The sequence below is a fragment of the Oncorhynchus mykiss genome, chromosome 12 (assembly GCF_057628025.1).
Source record: "Oncorhynchus mykiss isolate SJ-2025 chromosome 12, ASM5762802v1, whole genome shotgun sequence".
Taxonomy (NCBI): Eukaryota; Metazoa; Chordata; class Actinopteri; order Salmoniformes; family Salmonidae; genus Oncorhynchus; species Oncorhynchus mykiss.
This window is the reverse complement of record NC_143033.1, coordinates 4,512,501-4,538,449: the sequence shown is the minus strand read 5'-3', so window position 1 is coordinate 4,538,449 and position 25,949 is coordinate 4,512,501. Positions and strand designations below refer to the sequence as shown.

General features: G+C 40.7%; 1 protein-coding gene across 4 annotated transcripts in view; it reads right to left on the bottom strand.

Moving 5' to 3' along the window:
* tek (TEK tyrosine kinase, endothelial) overlaps positions 1-25,949 on the bottom strand; it is an 85,524-nt gene that overhangs the window by 2,851 nt on the left and 56,724 nt on the right. For all 4 annotated transcript variants that reach the window (XM_036936759.2, XM_090191562.1, XM_090191563.1 and 1 more), the window contains 4 exons: positions 24,818-24,928; positions 5,356-5,546; positions 3,554-3,667; positions 2,439-2,509 (listed from right to left, as the gene is read on the bottom strand). In XM_036936759.2, the coding sequence (XP_036792654.1) occupies positions 2,439-2,509; positions 3,554-3,667; positions 5,356-5,546; positions 24,818-24,928 (487 nt within the window). The remainder of the gene's footprint in view (positions 1-2,438; positions 2,510-3,553; positions 3,668-5,355; positions 5,547-24,817; positions 24,929-25,949) is intronic.

Below are 25,949 nucleotides of genomic sequence, written 5' to 3'. Positions count from 1 at the left end.
GAGAGAGAAGAAAGAACGAGAGAGAAGAGAGAAGTGATATAGATTAAATCTGTGTACACAGTCAGTCCATACAGTGTAAATGTATTTTAGAGTTCTTTCTGCAGTTGTCACTCCCCGTGTTTAGATAGTTTGAGTATTTTAGAGCTGTAATATAACGTTGCTGATAAAGATCAGTATGAAACAGCTTAACGTATTCAGTATGAAACAGCTTAACGTATTCAGTATGAAACAGCTTAATGTATTCAGTATGAAACAGCTTAACGTATTCAGTATGAAACAGCTTAACGTATTCAGTATGAAACAGCTTAACGTATTCAGTATGAAACAGTTTAACGTATTCAGTATGAAACAGCTTAACGTATTCGGTATGAAACAGCTTAACGTATTCAGTATGAAACAGCTTAACGTATTCAGTATGAAACAGCTTAACGTATTCGGTATGAAACAGCTTAACGTATTCAGTATGAAACAGCTTAACGTATTCAGTATGAAACAGCTTAACGTATTCGGTATGAAACAGCTTAACGTATTCAGTATGAAACAGCTTAACGTATTCAGTATGAAACAGCTTAACGTATTCGGTATGAAACAGCTTAACGTATTCAGTATGAAACAGCTTAACGTATTCGGTATGAAACAGCTTAACGTATTCAGTATGAAACAGCTTAACGTATTCAGTATGAAACAGCTTAACATATTCAGTATGAAACAGCTTAACGTATTCAGTATGAAACAGCTTAACGTATTCAGTATGAAACAGCTTAACGTATTCAGTATGAAACAGCTTAACGTATTCAGTATGAAACAGCTTAACGTATTCAGTATGAAACAGCTTAACGTATTCAGTATGAAACAGCTTAATGTATTCAGTATGAAACAGCTTAACGTATTCAGTATGAAACAGCTTAACGTATTCAGTATGAAACAGCTTAACGTATTCAGTATGAAACAGCTTAACGTATTCAGTATGAAACAGCTTAACGTATTCAGTATGAAACAGCTTAACGTATTCAGTATGAAACAGTTTAATGTATTCAGTATGAAACAGCTTAACGTATTCGGTATGAAACAGCTTAACGTATTCAGTATGAAACAGCTTAACGTATTCAGTATGAAACAGCTTAACGTATTCAGTATGAAACAGCTTAACGTATTCAGTATGAAACAGCTTAACGTATTCAGTATGAAACAGCGTAACGTATTCAGTATGAAACAGCTTAACGTATTCAGTATGAAACAGTTTAATGTATTCAGTATGAAACAGCTTAACGTATTCAGTATGAAACAGCTTAACGTATTCAGTATGAAACAGCTTAACGTATTCAGTATGAAACAGTTTAATGTATTCAGTATGAAACAGCTTAACGTATTCAGTATGAAACAGCTTAATGTATTCAGTATGAAACAGCTTAACGTATTCAGTATGAAACAGCTTAACGTATTCAGTATGAAACAGCTTAATGTATTCAGTATGAAACAGCTTAACGTATTCAGTATGAAACAGCTTAACGTATTCAGTATGAAACAGCTTAACGTATTCAGTATGAAACAGTTTAATGTATTCAGTATGAAACAGCTTAACGTATTCAGTATGAAACAGTTTAACGTATTCAGTATGAAACAGCTTAACGTATTCAGTATGAAACAGTTTAACGTATTCAGTATGAAACAGCTTAACGTATTCAGTATGAAACAGCTTAACGTATTCAGTATGAAACAGCTTAACGTATTCAGTATGAAACAGCTTAATGTATTCAGTATGAAACAGTTTAATGTATTCAGTATGAAACAGCTTAACGTATTCAGTATGAAACAGCTTAATGTATTCAGTATGAAACAGCTTAACGTATTCAGTATGAAACAGCTTAACGTATTCAGTATGAAACAGCTTAATGTATTCAGTATGAAGCAGCTTAACGTATTCAGTATGAAACAGCTTAACGTATTCAGTATGAAACAGCTTAACGTATTCAGTATGAAACAGTTTAATGTATTCAGTATGAAACAGCTTAACGTATTCAGTATGAAACAGTTTAACGTATTCAGTATGAAACAGCTTAACGTATTCAGTATGAAACAGTTTAACGTATTCAGTATGAAACAGCTTAACGTATTCAGTATGAAACAGCTTAACGTATTCAGTATGAAACAGCTTAACGTATTCAGTATGAAACAGCTTAATGTATTCAGTATGAAACAGCTTAACGAATACCTGCATCACTGTTCTGAGAGCTTTGCCGTTACTAAAAGGAGGTTTTTGGGAGCCTTTGTTCATGATTTTTCAGGGCCCCCCATAATACGCAACGAGTATGAGGAAGTGATTTGCTGTTTAGGGTAATTTTCACAAAAACTAGGGAAATCACAAAAAAAGGTGTCTGGACACTTCTAGAACATTCCATTCCCATTAAAAAAAAATAGATGAAAGATGCAGTACTCACACGTCACTGTTGGTGGTGTAGACACTGTAGTTCAGTGATTCTATGGCCATCCACCTGACAGGTAACCGTCCCTGTGAGTCACACACAGTAAACATGTCTTTGTCAACAAAGTTTTAGCACCAATAAAGTAATAATAATATAATAATTGATAATAATAATAATTTTAATAAAGCAAAATATGTTTGATGTCCTCTGTGCCCTTATGAATAACCCCTATGATGTAGCTGGAATGATGAGATAGATGTTCTTCTTCTCTGTTTTTGATGAGATAGATGTTCTTCTTCTATGTTTTTGATGAGATAGATGTTCTTCTTCTCTGTTTTTGATGAGATAGATGTTCTTCTTCTCTGTTTTTGATGAGATAGATGTTCTTCTTCTCTGTTTTTGATGAGATAGATGTTCTTCTTCTCTGTTTTTGATGAGAGAGATGTTCTTCTTCTCTGTTTTTGATGAGATAGATGTTCTTCTCTGTTTTTGATGAGATAGATGTTCTTCTTCTCTGTTTTTGATGAGAGAGATGTTCTTCTTCTCTGTTTTTGATGAGATAGATGTTCTTCTTCTCTGTTTTTGTTTTATTATTTCACTGCCATACTGTGTTCCATCTTGTCCAGCCATCTTGTCTCAAGAGGACCGCAATGGAAGTCCCAGACTGTATTGTGTGTTATCCTCCCTGATTTAACAATGGAAATAAGTCCCAGACTTTATAGTGTGTTATCCTCCATGATTTAACAATGGAAATAAGTCCCAGACTGTATTGTGTGTTATCCTCCCTGATTTAACAATGGAAATAAGTCCCAGACTGTATTGTGTGTTATCCTCCCTGATTTAACAATGGAAATAAGTCCCAGACTGTATTGTGTGTTATCCTCTATGATTTTATTAATGTGCATGTATGGATTTTAAGTTTTATGTGTGCTTGTTTTTTTTTTAAATGGTCAAATTAATAAATTAAACCAAAGCTAAGATAGTGGGCAGCCCAGGCGTGTCCCTCTCCCCAACTGAAAGATAGGCTTCTGTTTGTGACCACAGCGGTCTGAGAGGATCATATGATTTCATAGTATAAAAACCTTGTGATTTACGTTGACATTAAATTTGTCAGCTTCAGAGACTATTACCATCGTCTTCTTCACATAGACCTCCTGACCTCTGGACAGACCAAAGTCGGCTATCTTGGCCACAAAGTTGTCTCCCACCAGGATGTTCCTGGCTGCCAGGTCTCTGTGGATGAACTAGAAATCACAAGAGATCTGATCAGAATATACAACTCACAAGAAGAAATCCTACAGTATGTGCAACGTTAATGGGATTTTATGACTAAAAGCACACTCTCTTGTCTCTGGGATCTGAAACTTAAAAAAAGGCACTGACCGAGCCTGGTCCCAGGTCAGTTTGGGCTGTACTTAGCCTGGTCCCAGGTCAGTTTGGGCTGTACCTAGCCTGGTCCCAGATCAGTTTGGAATGTACCTAACCTGGTCCCAGGTCAGTTTGGGCTGTACATAGCCTGGTCCCAGGTCAGTTTGGGCTGTACTTAGCCTGGTCCCAGGTCAGTTTGGGCTGTACCTAGCCTGGTCCCAGATCAGTTTGGAATGTACCTAGCCTGGTCCCAGATCAGTTTGGAATGTACCTAACCTGGTCCCAGGTCAGTTTAGGCTGTACCTAGCCTGGTCCCAGGTCAGTTTGGGCTGTACCTAGCCTGGTCCCAGATCAGTTTGGGCTGTACCTAGCCTGGTCCCAGGTCAGTTTGGGCTGTACCTAGCCTGGTCCCAGATCAGTTTGGGCTGTACCTAACCTGGTCCCAGGTCAGTTTGGGCTGTACCTAACCTGGTGCCAGATCAGTTTGGGCTGGACCGAGCCTGGACCCAGATCAGTTTGGGCTGTACCTAGCCGGGTCCCAGATCAGTTTGGGCTGTACCTAGCCTGGTCCCAGGTCAGTTTGGGCTGTACCGAGCCTGGTCCCAGATCAGTTTTTGCTGTTCCTAGCCTGGTCCCAGATCAGTTTAGGCTGTTCCTAGCCTGGTCCCAGATCAGTTTGGGCTGTACCTAGCCTGGTCCCGGATTAGTTTTGGCTGTTCCTAACCTGGTCCCAGGTCAGTTTGGGCTGGGCCGAGCCTGGTCCCAGATCAGTTTGGGCTGTACCTAGCCTGGTCCCAGATCAGTTTGGGCTGTACCTAGCCTGGTCCCAGGTCAGTTTGGGCTGTACCTAGCCTGGTCCCAGATTAGTTTGGAATGTACCTAACCTGGTCCCAGATTAGTTTGGAATGTACCTAACCTGGTCCCAGGTCAGTTTGGGCTGTACCTAACCTGGTCCCAGGTCAGTTTGGGCTGGACCGAGCGTGGTCCCAGATCAGTTTGGGCTGGACCGAGCCTGGTCCCAGATTAGTTTGGAATGTACCTAACCTGGTCCCAGGTCAGTTTGGGCTGTACCTAACCTGGTCCCAGGTCAGTTTGGGCTGGACCGAGCCTGGTCCCAGATCAGTTTGGGCTGGACCGAGCCTGGTCCCAGATTAGTTTGGGCTGAACCTAGCCTGGTCCCAGGTCAGTTTGGGCTGTACCTAGCCTGGTGTTTCTGAGCCAGGTAGTCCACGCCTCAGTCCACATCTTCAGTACTGACCTGTTTCTAAGCCAGGTAGTCCACGCCTCAGTCCACATCTTCAGTACTGACCTGTTTCTGAGCCAGGTAGTCCACGCCTCGGGCCACATCTTCAGTACTGACCTGTTTCTGAGCCAGGTAGTCCACGCCTCAGTCCACATCTTCACTACTGACCTGTTTCTAAGCCAGGTAGTCCACGCCTCAGTCCACATCTACAGTACTGACCTGTTTCTAAGCCAGGTAGTCCACGCCTCAGTCCACATCTTCAGTACTGACCTGTTTCTGAGCCAGGTAGTCCACGCCTCGGGCCACATCTTCAGTACTGACCTGTTTCTGAGCCAGGTAGTCCATGCCCCGGGCCACGTCGGCAGCAAAGTGGAGCAGCTGTTGTGAGGTGAGGGTGGAGGCGGTGCTGTTGGCGATAGCGAAGGCCGGGTCAGTCTCCAACACTCTGCTCTTCCTCAGGAAGTCCAACAGGTTACCGTGAGGGGCAAACTCTATGGCCAGGTACAGGTAACCTGGAGACATGGTAGAAAAACCTGGTTAATAATATCATATATCACTTTACTCGGCTAGTTAGAGATACCTTTTAGACAATTTCCTGGGTAAAACGTTCCACTGTAATAGTGAAGGTGTAAACTTGGCAGTAGAAAATCTTAACAGTATATTTGACCTCTCAGCTTCCCTATCAAATCTAAAAATCTCAAATAGAAAACCGAAGAAAATTAACAACAATGACAAATGGTTTGATGAAGAATGCAAAAATCTAAGAAAGAAATTGAGAAACCTGTCCAACCAAAAACATAGAGACCCGGAAAACGTGAGTCTACGCCTTCACTATGGTGAATCACTAAAACAATACAGAAATACACTACGGAAAAAGAAGGAACAGCACGTCAGAAATCAGCTCAATGTAATTGAAGAATCCATAGACTCTAACCACTTCTGGGAAAATTGGAAAACACTAAACAAACAACAACACAAAGAATTATCTATCCAAAATGGAGATGTATGGGTAAACCACTTCTCCAATCTTTTTGGCTCTATAACAAAGAATAAAGAGCAAAAACATATACATGATCAAATACAGATCTTATAATCAACTATTAAAGACTACCAGAACCCACTGGATTCTCCAATTACATTGAATGAGTTACAGGACAAAATAAAAACCCTCCAACCCAAAAAGGCCTGTGGTGTTGATGGTATCCTTAATGATCAAATATACAGACAACAAATTCCAATTGGCTATACTAAAACTCTTTAACATCATCCTTAGCTCTGGCATCTTCCCCAATATTTGGAACCAAGGACTGATCACCCCAATCCACAAAAGTGGAGACAAATTTGACCCCAATAACTACCGTGGAATATGCATCAACAGTAACCTTGGGAAAATCCTCTGCATTATCATCATCAGCAGACTCGTACATTTCCTCAATGAAAACAATGTACTGAGCAAATGTCAAATTGGCTTTTTACCAAATTACCGTACAACAGACCATGTATTCACCCTGCACACCCTAATTGACAACCAAACAAACCGAAACAAAGGCAAAGTCTTCTCATGCTTTGTTGATTTCAAAAAAGCCTTCGACTAAATTTGGCATGAGGGTCTGCTAAACATACGACATTATAAAATCCATGTACACAAACAACAAGTGTGCGGTTAAAATTGGCAAAAAACACACACATTTCTTCACACAGTGTCGTGGGGTGAGACAGGGATGCAGCTTAAGCCCCACCCTCTTCAACATATATATCAACGAATTGGCGCGGGCACTAGAAAAGTCTGCAGCACCCGGCCTCACCCTACTAGAATCCGAAGTCAAATGTCTGCTGTTTGCTCATGATCTGGTGCTTCAGTCACCAACCATGGAGGGGCTACAGCAGCACCTACATCTTATGCACAGATTTTGTCAGACCTGGGCCCTGACATTAAATCTCAGCAAGACCAAAATAATGGTGTTCCAAAAAAGGTCCAGTCACCAGGACCACAAATACAAATTCCATCTAGACACTGTTGCCATAGAGCACACAAAAAACTATACATACCTTGGCCTAAACATCAGCGCCACAGGTAACTTCCACAAAGCTGTGAACGATCTGAGACAAGGCAAGAAGGGCATTCTATGCCATCAAAAGGAACATAAATTTCAACATACCAATTAGGATTTGGCTAAAAATACTTGAATCAGTCATAGAGCCCATTGCCCTTTATGGTTGTGAGGTCTGGGGTACGCTCACCAACCAAGACTTTACAAAATGGGACAAAAAAAACAAATTGAGACTCTGCACGCAGAATTCTGCAAAAAAATATCCTCAGTGTACAACGTAGAACACCAAAAAATGCATGCAGAGCAGAATTAGGCCGATACCCACTAATTATCAAAATCCAGAAAAGAGCCGTTAAATTCTATAACCACTTAAAAGGCAGTGATTCCCAAACCTTCCATAACAAAGCCATCACCTACAGAGAGATGAACCTGGAGAAGAGTCCCCTAAGCAAGCTGGTCCTGGGGCTCTGTTCACAAACACAAACACACCCTACAGAGCCCCAGGACAGCAGCACAATTAGACCCATCCAAATCATGAGAAAACAAAAAGATAATTACTTGACACATTGGAAAGCAGAGCAAAAAAGCAGAGCAAACTAGAATGCTATTTGGCCCTAAACAGAGAGTACACAGTGGCAGAATACCTGACCACTGTGACTGAGCCAAACTTAAGGAAAGCTTTGACTATGTACAGACTCAGTGAGCATAGCCTTGCTATTGAGAAAGGCCGCCATAGGCAGACATGGCTCTCAAGAGAAGACAGGCTATGTGCACACTGCCCACAAAATGAGGTGGAAACTGAGCTGCACTTCCTAACCTCCTGCCCAATGTATGACCATATTAGAGAGACATATTTCCCTCAGATTACACAGATCCACAAAGAATTCGAAAACAAATCCAATTTTGATAAACTCCCATATCTACTGGGTGAAATTCCACAGTGTGCCATCACAGCAGCAAGATTTGTGACCTGTTGCCACGAGAAAAGGGCAACCAATGAAGAACAAACACAATTGTAAATACAACCCATATTTATGCTTATTTATTTTATCTTGTGTCCTTTAACCATTTGTACATTGTTAAAACACTGTATATATATATATATATAATATGACATTTGTAATGTCTTTACTGTTTTGAAACCTCTGTATGTGTAATGTTTACTGTTAATTTTGATTGTTTATTTCACTTTGTATATTATCTACCTCACTTGCTTTGGCAATGTTAACTCATGTTTCCCATGCCAATAAAGCCATTGAATTTAAGTGAATTGATACCCTGTCCAAGACAGAGGTGGGTAATATTATATCAGCTTGCCGTGAGGGGGGACTCTATGGTCAGGTACAGATACCCTGATGAGAGGTAACAGACAGAGGTGGGTAACATTATATCAGCTTGCCGTGAGGGGGGACTCTATGGTCAGGTACAGATACCCTGATGAGAGGTAACAGACAGAGGTGGGTAACATTATATCAGCTTGCCCTGAGGGGGGACTCTATGGTCAGGTACAGATACCCTGATGAGAGACGGGTAACATTATATCAGCTTGCCGTGAGGGGGGAGGGGGTGCTCTATGGTCAGGTACAGATATCCTGATGAGAGGTAACAGAGAGAGGTGGGTAACATTAGGTACAGATACCCTGATGAGAGGTAACAGAGAGAGGTGGGTAACATTAGGTACAGATACCCTGATGAGAGGTAACAGAGAGAGGTGGGTAACATTAGGTACATATACCCTGATGAGAGGTAACAGAGAGAGGTGGGTAACATTAGGTACAGATACCCTGATGAGAGGTAACAGAGAGAGGTGGGTAACATTAGGTACATATACCCTGATGAGAGGTAACAGAGAGAGGTGGGTAACATTAGGTACAGATACCCTGATGAGAGGTAACAGAGAGAGGTGGGTAACATTAGGTACAGATACCCTGATGAGAGGTAACAGAGAGAGGTGGGTAACATTAGGTACAGATACCCTGATGAGAGGTAACAGAGAGAGAAGGGTAACATTAGGTACAGATACCCTGATGAGAGGTAACAGAGAGAGGTGGGTAACATTAGGTACAGATACCCTGATGAGAGGTAACAGAGAGAGGTGGGTAACATTAGGTACAGATACCCTGATGAGAGGTAACAGAGAGAGGTGGGTAACATTAGGTACAGATACCCTGATGAGAGGTAACAGAGAGAGGTGGGTAACATTAGGTACATATACCCTGATGAGAGGTAACAGAGAGAGGTGGGTAACATTAGGTACATATACCCTGATGAGAGGTAACAGACAGAGGTGGGTAACATTATATCAGCTTGCCCTGAGGGGGGACTCTATGGTCAGGTACAGATACCCTGATGAGAGACGGGTAACATTATATCAGCTTGCCGCGAGGGGGGAGGGGGTGCTCTATGGTCAGGTACAGATATCCTGATGAGAGGTAACAGAGAGAGGTGGGTAACATTAGGTACAGATACCCTGATGAGAGGTAACAGAGAGAGGTGGGTAACATTAGGTACAGATACCCTGATGAGAGGTAACAGAGAGAGGTGGGTAACATTAGGTACAGATACCCTGATGAGAGGTAACAGAGAGAGGTGGGTAACATTAGGTACAGATACCCTGATGAGAGGTAACAGAGAGAGGTGGGTAACATTAGGTACAGATACCCTGATGAGAGGTAACAGAGAGAGGTGGGTAACATTAGGTACAGATACCCTGATGAGAGGTAACAGAGAGAGGTGGGTAACATTAGGTACAGATACCCTGATGAGAGGTAACAGAGAGAGGTGGGTAACATTAGGTACAGATACCCTTATGAGAGGTAACAGAGAGAGGTGGGTAACATTAGGTACAGATACCCTGATGAGAGGTAACAGAGAGAGGTGGGTAACATTAGGTACAGATAAGCTGATGAGAGGTAACAGAGAGAGATGGGTAACATTAGGTACATATACCCTGATGAGAGGTAACAGAGAGAGGTGGGTAACATTAGGTACATATACCCTGATGAGAGGTAACAGAGAGAGGTGGGTAACATTAGGTACATATACCCTGATGAGAGGTAACAGAGAGAGGTGGGTAACATTAGGTACATATACCCTGATGAGAGGTAACAGAGAGAGGTGGGTAACATTAGGTACAGATACCCTGATGAGAGGTAACAGAGAGAGGTGGGTAACATTAGGTACAGATACCCTGATGAGAGGTAACAGAGAGAGGTGGGTAACATTAGGTACAGATAAGCTGATGAGAGGTAACAGAGAGAGGTGGGTAACATTAGGTACAGATACCCTTATGAGAGGTAACAGAGAGAGATGGGTAACATTAGGTACAGATACCCTGATGAGAGGTAACAGAGAGAGGTGGGTAACATTAGGTACATATACCCTGATGAGAGGTAACAGAGAGAGGTGGGTAACATTAGGTACATATACCCTGATGAGAGGTAACAGAGAGAGGTGGGTAACATTAGGTACATATACCCTGATGAGAGGTAACAGAGAGAGGTGGGTAACATTAGGTACATATACCCTGATGAGAGGTAACAGAGAGAGGTGGGTAACATTAGGTACAGATACCCTGATGAGAGGCGGATATTTCTGTCATCTGTTTGACTGTCACTTTGTCTTTTAAATGGAATGATTGACCTCCATTATTCTTCTTCTAATAGTATTACCACGGAACATGCAACAGCCCACTAAAACCCATCTGATCAACAGCAAAACCCATCTGATCAACAGTAAAACCCATCTGATCAACAGTAAAACCCATCTTATCAACAGTAAAACCCATCTGATCAACAGTAAAACCCATCTGATCAACAGTAAAACCCATCTGATCAACAGTAAACCCCATCTGATCAACAGTAAACCCCATCTGATCAACAGCAAAACCCATCTGATCAACAGTAAAACCCATCTGATCAACAGTAAAACCCATCTGATCAACAGTAAAACCCATCTGATCAACAGTAAAACCCATCTGATCAACAGTAAAACCCATCTGATCAACAGTAAAACCCATCTGATCAACAGTAAAACCCATCTGATCAACAGTAAAAACCCATCTGATCAACAGTAAAACCCATCTGATCAACAGTAAAACCCATCTGATCAACAGTAAAACCCATCTGATCAACAGTAAAACCCATCTGATCAACAGTAAAACCCATCTGATCAACAGTAAAAACCCATCTGATCAACAGTAAAACCCATCTGATCAACAGTAAAACCCATCTGATCAACAGTAAAACCCATCTGATCAACAGTAAACCCCATCTGATCAACAGTAAACCCCATCTGAACCACAGTAAAACCCATCTGATCAACAGTAAAACCCATCTGATCAACAGTAAAACCTATCTGATCAACAGCCAAACCAATCTGATCAACAGCAAAACCCATCTGATCAACAGTAAAAACCCATCTGATCAACAGTAAAACCCATCTGATCAACAGTCAAACCCATCTGATCAACAGTCAAACCCATCTGATCAACAGTAAAACCCATCTGATCAACAGCAAAACCCATCTGATCAACAGTAAAACCCATCTGATAAAAGTCAAACCCATCTGATCAACAGCAAAACCCATCTGATCAACAGTAAAACCCATCTGATCAACAGTAAACACCATCTGATCAACAGCAAAACCCATCTGATCAACAGTAAACACCATCTGATCAACAGCAAAACCCATCTGATCAACAGTAAAACCCATCTGATCAACAGTAAAACCCACCTGATCAACAGCAAAACCCATCTGATCAACAGTAAAACCCATCTGATCAACAGCAAAACCCATCTGATCAACAGTAAAACCCATCTGATCAACAGCAAAACCCATCTGATCAACAGTAAAACCCATCTGATCAACAGTAAAACCCATCTGATCAACAGTAAAACCCATCTGATCAACAGTAAAACCCATCTGATCAACAGTAAAACCCATCTGATCAACAGTAAAACCCATCTGATCAACAGTAAAACCCATCTGATCAACAGTAAAACCCATCTGATCAACAGTCAAACCCATCTGATCAACAGTAAAACCCATCTGATCAACAGTCAAACCCATCTGATCAACAGTAAAACCCATCTGATCAACAGTAAAACCCATCTGATCAACAGTAAAACCCATCTGATCAACAGTAAAACCCATCTGATCAACAGTAAAACCCATCTGATCAACAGTAAAAACCCATCTGATCAACAGTAAAACCCATCTGATCAACAGCAAAACCCATCTGCTCAACAGTAAAACCCATCTGATCAACAGCAAAACCCATCTGCTCAACAGTAAAACCCAGCTGATCAACAGCAAAACCCATCTGATCAACAGCAAAACCCATCTGATCAACAGTAAACCCCATCTGATCAACAGTAAAACCCATCTGATCAACAGTAAAACCCATCTGATCAACAGCCCAGCAAAAACCCATCTGATCAACAGTAAAACCCATCTGATCAACAGCCCAGCAAAAACCCATCTGATCAACAGTAAAACCCATCTGATCAACAGCAAAACCCATCTGATCAACAGCAAAACCCATCTGATCAACAGTAAAACCCATCTGATCAACAGTAAAACCCATCTGATCAACAGTAAAACCCATCTGATCAACAGTAAACCCCATCTGATCAACAACAAAACCCATCTGATCAACAGTAAAACCCATCTGATAAAAGTCAAACCCATCTGATCAACAGCAAAACCCATCTGATCAACAGTAAAAACCCATCTGATCAACAGTAAAACCCATCTGATAAAAGTCAAACCCATCTGATCAACAGCAAAACCCATCTGATCAACAGTAAACCCCATCTGATCAACAGTTAAAACCCATCTGATCAACAGTAAAACCCATCTGATCAACAGTAAAACCCATCTGATCAACAGCCCAGCAAAATTCCATCTGATCAACAGTAAAAACCCATCTGATCAACAGTAAAACCCATCTGATAAAAGTCAAACCCATCTGATCAACAGCAAAACCCATCTGATCAACAGTAAAACCCATCTGATCAACAGTAAAACCCATCTGATCAACAGTCAAACCCATCTGATCAACAGTAAAACCCATCTGATCAACAGTAAAACCTATCTGATCAACAGCCAAACCAATCTGATCAACAGCCCAGCAAAAACCCATCTGATCAACAGTAAACCCCATCTGATCAACAGTAAAACCCATCTGATCAACAGCAAAACCCATCTGATCAACAGTAAAAACCCATCTGATCAACAGCAAAACCCATCTGATCAACAGTAAAACCCATCTGATCAACAGCAAAACCCATCTGATCAACAGTAAAAACCATCTGATCAACAGTAAACCCCATCTGATCAACAGTAAAACCCATCTGATCAACAGCAAAACCCATCTGATCAACAGTAAAACCCATCTGATCAACAGTAAACCCCATCTGATCAACAGTAAAAACCCATCTGATCAACAGTAAACACCATCTGATCAACAGTAAAACCCATCTGATCAACAGTAAACACCATCTGATAAACAGCAAAACCCATCTGATCAACAGTCAAACCCATCTGATCAACAGTAAAAACCCATCTGATCAACAGTAAAACCCATCTGATCAACAGTAAAACCCATCTGATCAACAGTAAAACCCATCTGATCAACAGCAAAACCCATCTGATCAACAGTAAAACCCATCTGATCAACAGCCCAGCAAAAACCCATCTGATCAACAGTAAAACCCATCTGATCAACAGTAAAACCCATCTGATCAACAGTAAAACCCATCTGATCAACAGTAAAACCCATCTGATCAACAGTAAACCCCATCTGAACCACAGTAAAACCCATCTGATCAACAGTAAAAACCCATCTGATCAACAGTAAAAACCCATCTGATCAACAGTAAAACCCATCTGATCAACAGTAAAACCCATCTGATCAACAGTAAAAACCCATCTGATCAACAGTAAAAACCCATCTGATCAACAGTAAAAACCCATCTGATCAACAGTAAAACCCATCTGATCAACAGTCGAACCCATCTGATCAACAGTCAAACCCATCTGATCAACAGGAAAACCCATCTGATCAACAGCAAAACCCATCTGATCAACAGTAAAACCCATCTGATCAACAGTAAACACCCATCTGATCAACAGTAAAACCCATCTGATCAACAGTAAAAACCCATCTGATCAACAGTAAAAACCCATCTGATCAACAGTAAAACCCATCTGATCAACAGTAAAACCCATCTTATCAACAGTAAAACCCATCTGATCAACAGTAAAACCCATCTGATCAACAGCCCAGTAAAACCCATCTGATCAACAGCCCAGTAAAACCCATCTGATCAACAGTCAAACCCATTTGATCAACAGTAAAACCCATCTGATCATCAGTAAAACCCATCAGATCATCAGTAAAACCCATCAGATCAACAGTAAACCCCATCTGATCAACAGTAAACACCATCTGATCAACAGTAAAACCCATCTGATCAACAGTAAACACCATCTGATCAACAGCAAAACCCATCTGATCAACAGTAAAACTCATCTGATCAACAGCAAACCCATCTGATCAACAGTAAAAACCCATCTGATCAACAGTCAAACCCATCTGATCAACAGTAAAACCCCATCTGATCAACATTAAAAACCCATCTGATCAACAGTAAAACCCATCTGATCAACAGTAAAACCCATCTGATCAACAGCAAACCCATCTGATCAACAGTAAAACTCATCTGATCAACAGCAAACCCATCTGATCAACAGTAAAAACCCATCTGATCAACAGTCAAACCCATCTGATCAACAGTCAAACCCATCTGATCAACAGTAAAAACCCATCTGATCAACATTAAAAACCCATCTGATCAACAGTAAAACCCATCTGATCAACAGTAAAAACCCATCTGATCAACAGTAAAACCACTCTGATCAACAGGAAAACCCTCTGATCAACAGCAAAACCCATCTGATCAACAGTAAAACCCATCTGATCAACAGTAAACACCCATCTGATCAACAGTAAAACCCATCTGATCAACAGTAAAAACCCATCTGATCAACAGTAAAAACCCATCTGATCAACAGTAAAAACCCATCTGATCAACAGTAAAACCCATCTGATCAACAGTAAAACCCATCTGATCAACAGTAAAACCCATCTGATCAACAGCAAAACCCATCTGATCAACAGTAAAACCCATCTGATCAACAGCCCAGCAAAAACCCATCTGATCAACAGTAAAACCCATCTGATCAACAGTAAAACCCATCTGATCAACAGTAAAACCCATCTGATCAACAGTAAAACCCATCTGATCAACAGTAAACCCCATCTGAACCACAGTAAAACCCATCTGATCAACAGTAAAAACCCATCTGATCAACAGTAAAAACCCATCTGATCAACAGTAAAACCCATCTGATCAACAGTCAAACCCATCTGATCAACAGTCAAACCCATCTGATCAACAGGAAAACCCATCTGATCAACAGCAAAACCCATCTGATCAACAGCAAAACCCATCTGATCAACAGTAAACACCCATCTGATCAACAGCAAAACCCATCTGATCAACAGTAAACCCCATCTGATCAACAGTAAAAACCCATCTGATCAACAGTAAAAACCCATCTGATCAACAGTAAAACCCATCTGATCAACAGCAAAACCCATCTGATCAACAGCAAAACCCATCTGATCAACAGCAAAACCCATCTGATCAACAGTAAAACCCATCTGATCAACAGTAAAACCCATCTGATCAACAGTAAAACCCATCTGATCAACAGTAAAACCCATCTGATCAACAGCAAAACCCATCTGATCAACAGCAAAAACCCATCTGATCAACAGTAAAACCCATCTGATCAACAGTAAAACCCATCTGATCAACAGTAAAACCCATCTGATCAACAGTAAAACCCATCTGATCAACAGTAAAACCCATCTGATCAACAGTAAAAACCCATCTGATCAACAGTAAAACCCATCTGATCAACAGTAAAACCCATCTGATCAACAGTAAAACCCATCTGATCAACAGTAAAACCCATCTGATCAACAGTAAAACCCATCTGATCAACAGTAAAAACCCATCTGATCAACAGTAAAACCCATCTGATCAACAGTAAAACCCATCTTATCAACAGTAAAACCCATCTGATCAACAGCAAAACCCATCTGATCAACAGTAAAACCCATCTGAACAACAGCCCAGCAAAAACCCATCTGATCAACAGTAAAACCCATCTGATCAACAGTAAAACCCATCTGATCAACAGTAAAACCCATCTGCTCAACAGTAAAACCCAGCTGATCAACAGCAAAACCCATCTGATCAACAGTAAAACCCATCAGATCAACAGTAAACCCCATCTGATCAACAGTAAAACCCATCTGATCAACAGCCCAGTAAAACCCATCTGATCAACAGCCCAGTAAAACCCATCTGATCAACAGTCAAACCCATTTGATCAACAGTAAAACCCATCTGATCATCAGTAAAACCCATCAGATCATCAGTAAAACCCATCAGATCAATAGTAAACCCCATCTGATCAACAGTAAAACCCATCTGATCAACAGCAAAACCCATCTGATCAACAGTAAAACCCATCTGATCAACAGTAAACCCCATCTGATCAACAGTAAAAACCCATCTGATCAACAGTAAACACCATCTGATCAACAGTAAAACCCATCTGATCAACATTAAACACCATCTGATAAACAGCAAAACCCATCTGATCAACAGTCAAACCCATCTGATCAACAGTAAAAACCCATCTGATCAACAGTAAAACCCATCTGATCAACAGTAAAACCCATCTGATCAACAGTAAAACCCATCTGATCAACAGCAAAACCCATCTGATCAACAGTAAAACCCATCTGATCAACAGCCCAGCAAAAACCCATCTGATCAACAGTAAAACCCATCTGATCAACAGTAAAACCCATCTGATCAACAGTAAAACCCATCTGATCAACAGTAAAACCCATCTGATCAACAGTAAACCCCATCTGAACCACAGTAAAACCCATCTGATCAACAGCAAAACCCATCTGATCAACAGTAAAACCCATCTGATCAACAGTAAAACCCATCTGATCAACAGTAAAAACCCATCTGATCAACAGTAAAAACCCATCTGATCAACAGTAAAAACCCATCTGATCAACAGTAAAACCCATCTGATCAACAGTCGAACCCATCTGATCAACAGTCAAACCCATCTGATCAACAGGAAAACCCATCTGATCAACAGCAAAACCCATCTGATCAACAGTAAAACCCATCTGATCAACAGTAAACACCCATCTGATCAACAGTAAAACCCATCTGATCAACAGTAAAAACCCATCTGATCAACAGTAAAAACCCATCTGATCAACAGTAAAACCCATCTGATCAACAGTAAAACCCATCTTATCAACAGTAAAACCCATCTGATCAACAGTAAAACCCATCTGATCAACAGCCCAGTAAAACCCATCTGATCAACAGCCCAGTAAAACCCATCTGATCAACAGTCAAACCCATTTGATCAACAGTAAAACCCATCTGATCATCAGTAAAACCCATCAGATCATCAGTAAAACCCATCAGATCAACAGTAAACCCCATCTGATCAACAGTAAACACCATCTGATCAACAGTAAAACCCATCTGATCAACAGTAAACACCATCTGATCAACAGCAAAACCCATCTGATCAACAGTAAAACTCATCTGATCAACAGCAAACCCATCTGATCAACAGTAAAAACCCATCTGATCAACAGTCAAACCCATCTGATCAACAGTCAAACCCATCTGATCAACAGTAAAAACCCATCTGATCAACATTAAAAACCCATCTGATCAACAGTAAAACCCATCTGATCAACAGTAAAACCCATCTGATCAACAGCAAACCCATCTGATCAACAGTAAAACTCATCTGATCAACAGCAAACCCATCTGATCAACAGTAAAAACCCATCTGATCAACAGTCAAACCCATCTGATCAACAGTCAAACCCATCTGATCAACAGTAAAAACCCATCTGATCAACATTAAAAACCCATCTGATCAACAGTAAAACCCATCTGATCAACAGTAAAAACCCATCTGATCAACAGTAAAACCCATCTGATCAACAGGAAAACCCTCTGATCAACAGCAAAACCCATCTGATCAACAGTAAAACCCATCTGATCAACAGTAAACACCCATCTGATCAACAGTAAAACCCATCTGATCAACAGTAAAAACCCATCTGATCAACAGTAAAAACCCATCTGATCAACAGTAAAAACCCATCTGATCAACAGTAAAACCCATCTGATCAACAGTAAAACCCATCTGATCAACAGTAAAACACATCTGATCAACAGCAAAACCCATCTGATCAACAGTAAAACCCATCTGATCAACAGCCCAGCAAAAACCCATCTGATCAACAGTAAAACCCATCTGATCAACAGTAAAACCCATCTGATCAACAGTAAAACCCATCTGATCAACAGTAAAACCCATCTGATCAACAGTAAACCCCATCTGAACCACAGTAAAACCCATCTGATCAACAGTAAAAACCCATCTGATCAACAGTAAAAACCCATCTGATCAACAGTAAAACCCATCTGATCAACAGTCAAACCCATCTGATCAACAGTCAAACCCATCTGATCAACAGGAAAACCCATCTGATCAACAGCAAAACCCATCTGATCAACAGCAAAACCCATCTGATCAACAGTAAAACCCATCTGATCAACAGTAAACACCCATCTGATCAACAGCAAAACCCATCTGATCAACAGTAAACCCCATCTGATCAACAGTAAAAACCCATCTGATCAACAGTAAAAACCCATCTGATCAACAGTAAAACCCATCTGATCAACAGCAAAACCCATCTGATCAACAGCAAAACCCATCTGATCAACAGCAAAACCCATCTGATCAACAGTAAAACCCATCTGATCAACAGTAAAACCCATCTGATCAACAGTAAAACCCATCTGATCAACAGTAAAACCCATCTGATCAACAGCAAAACCCATCTGATCAACAGTAAAAACCCATCTGATCAACAGTAAAACCCATCTGATCAACAGTAAAACCCATCTGATCAACAGTAAAACCCATCTGATCAACAGTAAAACCCATCTGATCAACAGTAAAACCCATCTGATCAACAGTAAAAACCCATCTGATCAACAGTAAAACCCATCTGATCAACAGTAAAACCCATCTGATCAACAGTAAAACCCATCTGATCAACAGTAAAAACCCATCTGATCAACAGTAAAAACCCATCTGATCAACAGTAAAACCCATCTGATCAACAGTAAAACCCATCTTATCAACAGTAAAACCCATCTGATCAACAGCAAAACCCATCTGATCAACAGTAAAACCCATCTGATCAACAGCCCAGCAAAAACCCATCTGATCAACAGTAAAACCCATCTGATCAACAGTAAAACCCATCTGATCAACAGTAAAACCCATCTGCTCAACAGTAAAACCCAGCTGATCAACAGCAAAACCCATCTGATCAACAGTAAAACCCATCAGATCAACAGTAAACCCCATCTGATCAACAGTAAAACCCATCTGATCAACAGCCCAGTAAAACCCATCTGATCAACAGCCCAGTAAAACCCATCTGATCAACAGTCAAACCCATTTGATCAACAGTAAAACCCATCTGATCATCAGTAAAACCCATCAGATCATCAGTAAAACCCATCAGATCAACAGTAAACCCCATCTGATCAACAGTAAAACCCATCTGATCAACAGCAAAACCTATCTGATCAACAGTAAAACCCATCTGCTCAACAGTAAACCCCATCTGATCAACAGTAAAACCCATCTGATCAACAGCAAAACCCATCTGATCAACAGTAAAACCCATCTGATCAACAGTAAAACCCATCTGATCAATAGTAAAACCCATCTGATCAACAGCAAAACCCATCTGATCAACAGCAAAACCCATCTGATCAACAGTAAAACCCATCTGATCAACAGTAAACACCCATCTGATCAACAGTAAAACCCATCTGATCAACAGCAAAACCCATCTGATCAACAGCAAAACCCATCTGATCAACAGTAAAACCCATCTGATCAACAGTAAACACCCATCTGATCAACAGCAAAACCCATCTGATCAACAGTAAAACCCATCTGATCAACAGTAAAACCCATCTGATCAACAGCAAAACCCATCTGATCAACAGCAAAACCCATCTGATCAACAATAAAAACCCATCTGATCAACAGTCAAACCCATCTGATCAACAGTCAAACCCATCTGATCAACAGTAAAAACCCATCTGATCAACAGTAAAAACCCATCTGATCAACAGTAAAAACCCATCTGATCAACAGTAAACCCCATCTGATCAACAGTAAAACCCATCTGATCAACAGTCAAACCCATCTGATCAACAGGAAAACCCATCTGATCATCAGTAAAACCCATCAGATCATCAGTAAAACCCATCAGATCAACAGTAAACCCCATCTGATCAACAGTAAAACCCATCTGATCAACAGCAAAACCTATCTGATCAACAGTAAAACCCATCTGATCAACAGCAAAACCCATCTGATCAACAGTAAAACCCATCTGATCAACAGCAAAACCCATCTGCTCAACAGTAAACCCCATCTGATCAACAGTAAAACCCATCTGATCAACAGCAAAACCCATCTGATCAACAGTAAAAACCCATCTGATCAACAGCAAAACCCATCTGATCAACAGCAAAACCCATCTGATCAACAGCAAAACCCATCTGATCAACAGTAAAAACCCATCTGATCAACAGTAAAACCCATCTGATCAACAGTAAAACCCATCTGATCAACAGTAAACCCCATCTGATCAACAGTAAAACCCATCTGATCAACAGTAAAACCCATCTGATCAACAGTAAAAACCCATCTGATCAACAGTAAAACCCATCTGATCAACAGTAAAAACCCATCTGATCAACAGTAAAACCCATCTGATCAACAGTAAACCCCATCTGATCAACAGTAAAACCCATCTGATCAACAGCAAAACCCATCTGATCAACAGCAAAACCCATCTGATCAACAGTAAAACCCATCTGATCAACAGCAAAACCCATCTGATCAACAGTAAACCCCATCTGATCAACAGTAAACCCCATCTGATCAACAGTAAAACCCATCTGATCAACAGTAAACCCCATCTGATCAACAGCAAAACCCATCTGATCAACAGCAAAACCCATCTGATCAACAGTAAAACCCATCTGATCAACAGCAAAACCCATCTGATCAACAGTAAACCCCATCTGATCAACAGCAAAACCCATCTGATCAACAGTAAAACCCATCTGATCAACAGCCCAGCAAAAACCCATCTGATCAACAGTAAAACCCATCTGATCAACAGTAAAACCCATCTGATCAACAGTAAAACCCATCTGATCAACAGTAAAACCCATCTGATCAACAGTAAACCCCATCTGAACCACAGTAAAACCCATCTGATCAACAGTAAAAACCCATCTGATCAACAGTAAAAACCCATCTGATCAACAGTAAAACCCATCTGATCAACAGTCAAACCCATCTGATCAACAGTCAAACCCATCTGATCAACAGGAAAACCCATCTGATCAACAGCAAAACCCATCTGATCACCAGCAAAACCCATCTGATCAACAGTAAAACCCATCTGATCAACAGTAAACACCCATCTGATCAACAGCAAAACCCATCTGATCAACAGTAAACCCCATCTGATCAACAGTAAAAACCCATCTGATCAACAGTAAAAACCCATCTGATCAACAGTAAAACCCATCTGATCAACAGCAAAACCCATCTGATCAACAGCAAAACCCATCTGATCAACAGCAAAACCCATCTGATCAACAGTAAAACCCATCTGATCAACAGTAAAACCCATCTGATCAACAGTAAAACCCATCTGATCAACAGTAAAACCCATCTGATCAACAGCAAAACCCATCTGATCAACAGTAAAAACCCATCTGATCAACAGTAAAACCCATCTGATCAACAGTAAAACCCATCTGATCAACAGTAAAACCCATCTGATCAACAGTAAAACCCATCTGATCAACAGTAAAACCCATCTGATCAACAGTAAAAACCCATCTGATCAACAGTAAAACCCATCTGATCAACAGTAAAACCCATCTGATCAACAGTAAAACCCATCTGATCAACAGTAAAAACCCATCTGATCAACAGTAAAAACCCATCTGATCAACAGTAAAACCCATCTGATCAACAGTAAAACCCATCTTATCAACAGTAAAACCCATCTGATCAACAGCAAAACCCATCTGATCAACAGTAAAACCCATCTGATCAACAGCCCAGCAAAAACCCATCTGATCAACAGTAAAACCCATCTGATCAACAGTAAAACCCATCTGATCAACAGTAAAACCCATCTGCTCAACAGTAAAACCCAGCTGATCAACAGCAAAACCCATCTGATCAACAGTAAAACCCATCAGATCAACAGTAAACCCCATCTGATCAACAGTAAAACCCATCTGATCAACAGCCCAGTAAAACCCATCTGATCAACAGCCCAGTAAAACCCATCTGATCAACAGTCAAACCCATTTGATCAACAGTAAAACCCATCTGATCATCAGTAAAACCCATCAGATCATCAGTAAAACCCATCAGATCAACAGTAAACCCCATCTGATCAACAGTAAAACCCATCTGATCAACAGCAAAACCTATCTGATCAACAGTAAAACCCATCTGCTCAACAGTAAACCCCATCTGATCAACAGTAAAACCCATCTGATCAACAGCAAAACCCATCTGATCAACAGTAAAACCCATCTGATCAACAGTAAAACCCATCTGATCAATAGTAAAACCCATCTGATCAACAGCAAAACCCATCTGATCAACAGCAAAACCCATCTGATCAACAGTAAAACCCATCTGATCAACAGTAAACACCCATCTGATCAACAGTAAAACCCATCTGATCAACAGCAAAACCCATCTGATCAACAGCAAAACCCATCTGATCAACAGTAAAACCCATCTGATCAACAGTAAACACCCATCTGATCAACAGCAAAACCCATCTGATCAACAGTAAAACCCATCTGATCAACAGTAAAACCCATCTGATCAACAGCAAAACCCATCTGATCAACAGCAAAACCCATCTGATCAACAATAAAAACCCATCTGATCAACAGTCAAACCCATCTGATCAACAGTCAAACCCATCTGATCAACAGTAAAAACCCATCTGATCAACAGTAAAAACCCATCTGATCAACAGTAAAAACCCATCTGATCAACAGTAAACCCCATCTGATCAACAGTAAAACCCATCTGATCAACAGTCAAACCCATCTGATCAACAGGAAAACCCATCTGATCATCAGTAAAACCCATCAGATCATCAGTAAAACCCATCAGATCAACAGTAAACCCCATCTGATCAACAGTAAAACCCATCTGATCAACAGCAAAACCTATCTGATCAACAGTAAAACCCATCTGATCAACAGCAAAACCCATCTGATCAACAGTAAAACCCATCTGATCAACAGCAAAACCCATCTGCTCAACAGTAAACCCCATCTGATCAACAGTAAAACCCATCTGATCAACAGCAAAACCCATCTGATCAACAGTAAAAACCCATCTGATCAACAGCAAAACCCATCTGATCAACAGCAAAACCCATCTGATCAACAGCAAAACCCATCTGATCAACAGTAAAAACCCATCTGATCAACAGTAAAACCCATCTGATCAACAGTAAAACCCATCTGATCAACAGTAAACCCCATCTGATCAACAGTAAAACCCATCTGATCAACAGTAAAACCCATCTGATCAACAGTAAAAACCCATCTGATCAACAGTAAAACCCATCTGATCAACAGTAAAAACCCATCTGATCAACAGTAAAACCCATCTGATCAACAGTAAACCCCATCTGATCAACAGTAAAACCCATCTGATCAACAGCAAAACCCATCTGATCAACAGCAAAACCCATCTGATCAACAGTAAAACCCATCTGATCAACAGCAAAACCCATCTGATCAACAGTAAACCCCATCTGATCAACAGTAAACCCCATCTGATCAACAGTAAAACCCATCTGATCAACAGTAAACCCCATCTGATCAACAGCAAAACCCATCTGATCAACAGCAAAACCCATCTGATCAACAGTAAAACCCATCTGATCAACAGCAAAACCCATCTGATCAACAGTAAACCCCATCTGATCAACAGCAAAACCCATCTGATCAACAGTAAAACCCATCTGATCAACAGCAAAACCCTTCTGATCAACAGCAAAACCCATCTGATCAACAGTAAAACCCATCTGATCAACAGTAAAACCCATCTGATCAACAGCAAAACCCATCTGATCAACAGTAAAAACCCATCTGATCAACAGTAAAACCCATCTGATCAACAGTAAAACCCATCTGATCAACAGTAAAAACCCATCTGATCAACAGTAAACCCCATCTGATCAACAGTAAACCCATCTGATCAACAGTAAACCTATCTGCTCAACAGTAAAACCCATCTGATCAACAGCCCAGTAAAACCCATCTGATCAACAGTAAAAACCCATCTGATCAACAGCCCAGTAAAACCCATCTGAGAGATGTTTGTATTGTACCTCTGTGTTCATCATAACAACATTATTGTTATATTACCTCTGTGTTCACAGGCCCCCAGTAGATTGATGATGTTGGGGTGGTGGCCCAGTTTACACAGCACTTCCAGCTCCCCTGCAAAGTCCCTGTGGTCGTCTTTAGAGGCATACTCTGTGGGACACACACACACCCACAAGACATACACACACACACACACACACACACACACACAGAGTTGTGACACTAAAATCAAAGTCCCTGTGGTCGTCTTTTAGAGGCATACTCTGTCAGACACACAAATCACTGACTGTGCCTTTAAGTCTCAGAAATATACCAAGGTTGTGTCTTCTAGGATCGCTATCGATGGGGAGACATTCAATCTATTAATTCTGTGATTCATTCATTCCTGAATTCCCCCATCCATTTCAGTCCATTCAAACGTCCATCCAACCATCCATCCAACCATCCATCTATCCATCCATCCATCTATCCGTCCATCTATCCATCCATCCATCCATCTATCCATCCAACCATCCATCCATCCATCCATCTATCCATCCATCCGTCCATCTATCCGTCCATCCATCTATCCATCCATCTATCCATCCAACCATCCATCCATCCATCCATCTATCCATCCATCCGTCCATCTATCCATCCATCCATCTATCCATCCATCCATCTATCCATCCATCCAACCATCTATCCATCCATCTATCTATGTATCCATCCATCTATCCATCCATCTATCTATGTATCCATCTATCCATCCAACCATCCATCCATCCATCTATCTATCTATCTATCCATCCATCCATCCATCTATCTATCTATCCATCCATCCATCTATCTATGTATCCATCCATCCATCCATCCATCCGTCCATCTATCCATCCATCCATCCATGTATCCATCTATCCATCCAACCATCCATCCATCTATCTATGTATCCATCCAACCATCCATCCATCCAACCATCTATCTATCCATCTATCTATGTATCCATCTATCCATCCATCCAACCATCTATCTATCCATCTAACCATCTATCTATCCATCTATCTATGTATCCATCTATCCATCCATCCAACCATCCATATATCCATCTATCCATCCATCTATCTATGTATCCATCTATCCATCCAACCATCTATCCATCCATCTATCCATCCAACCATCTATCCATCCATCC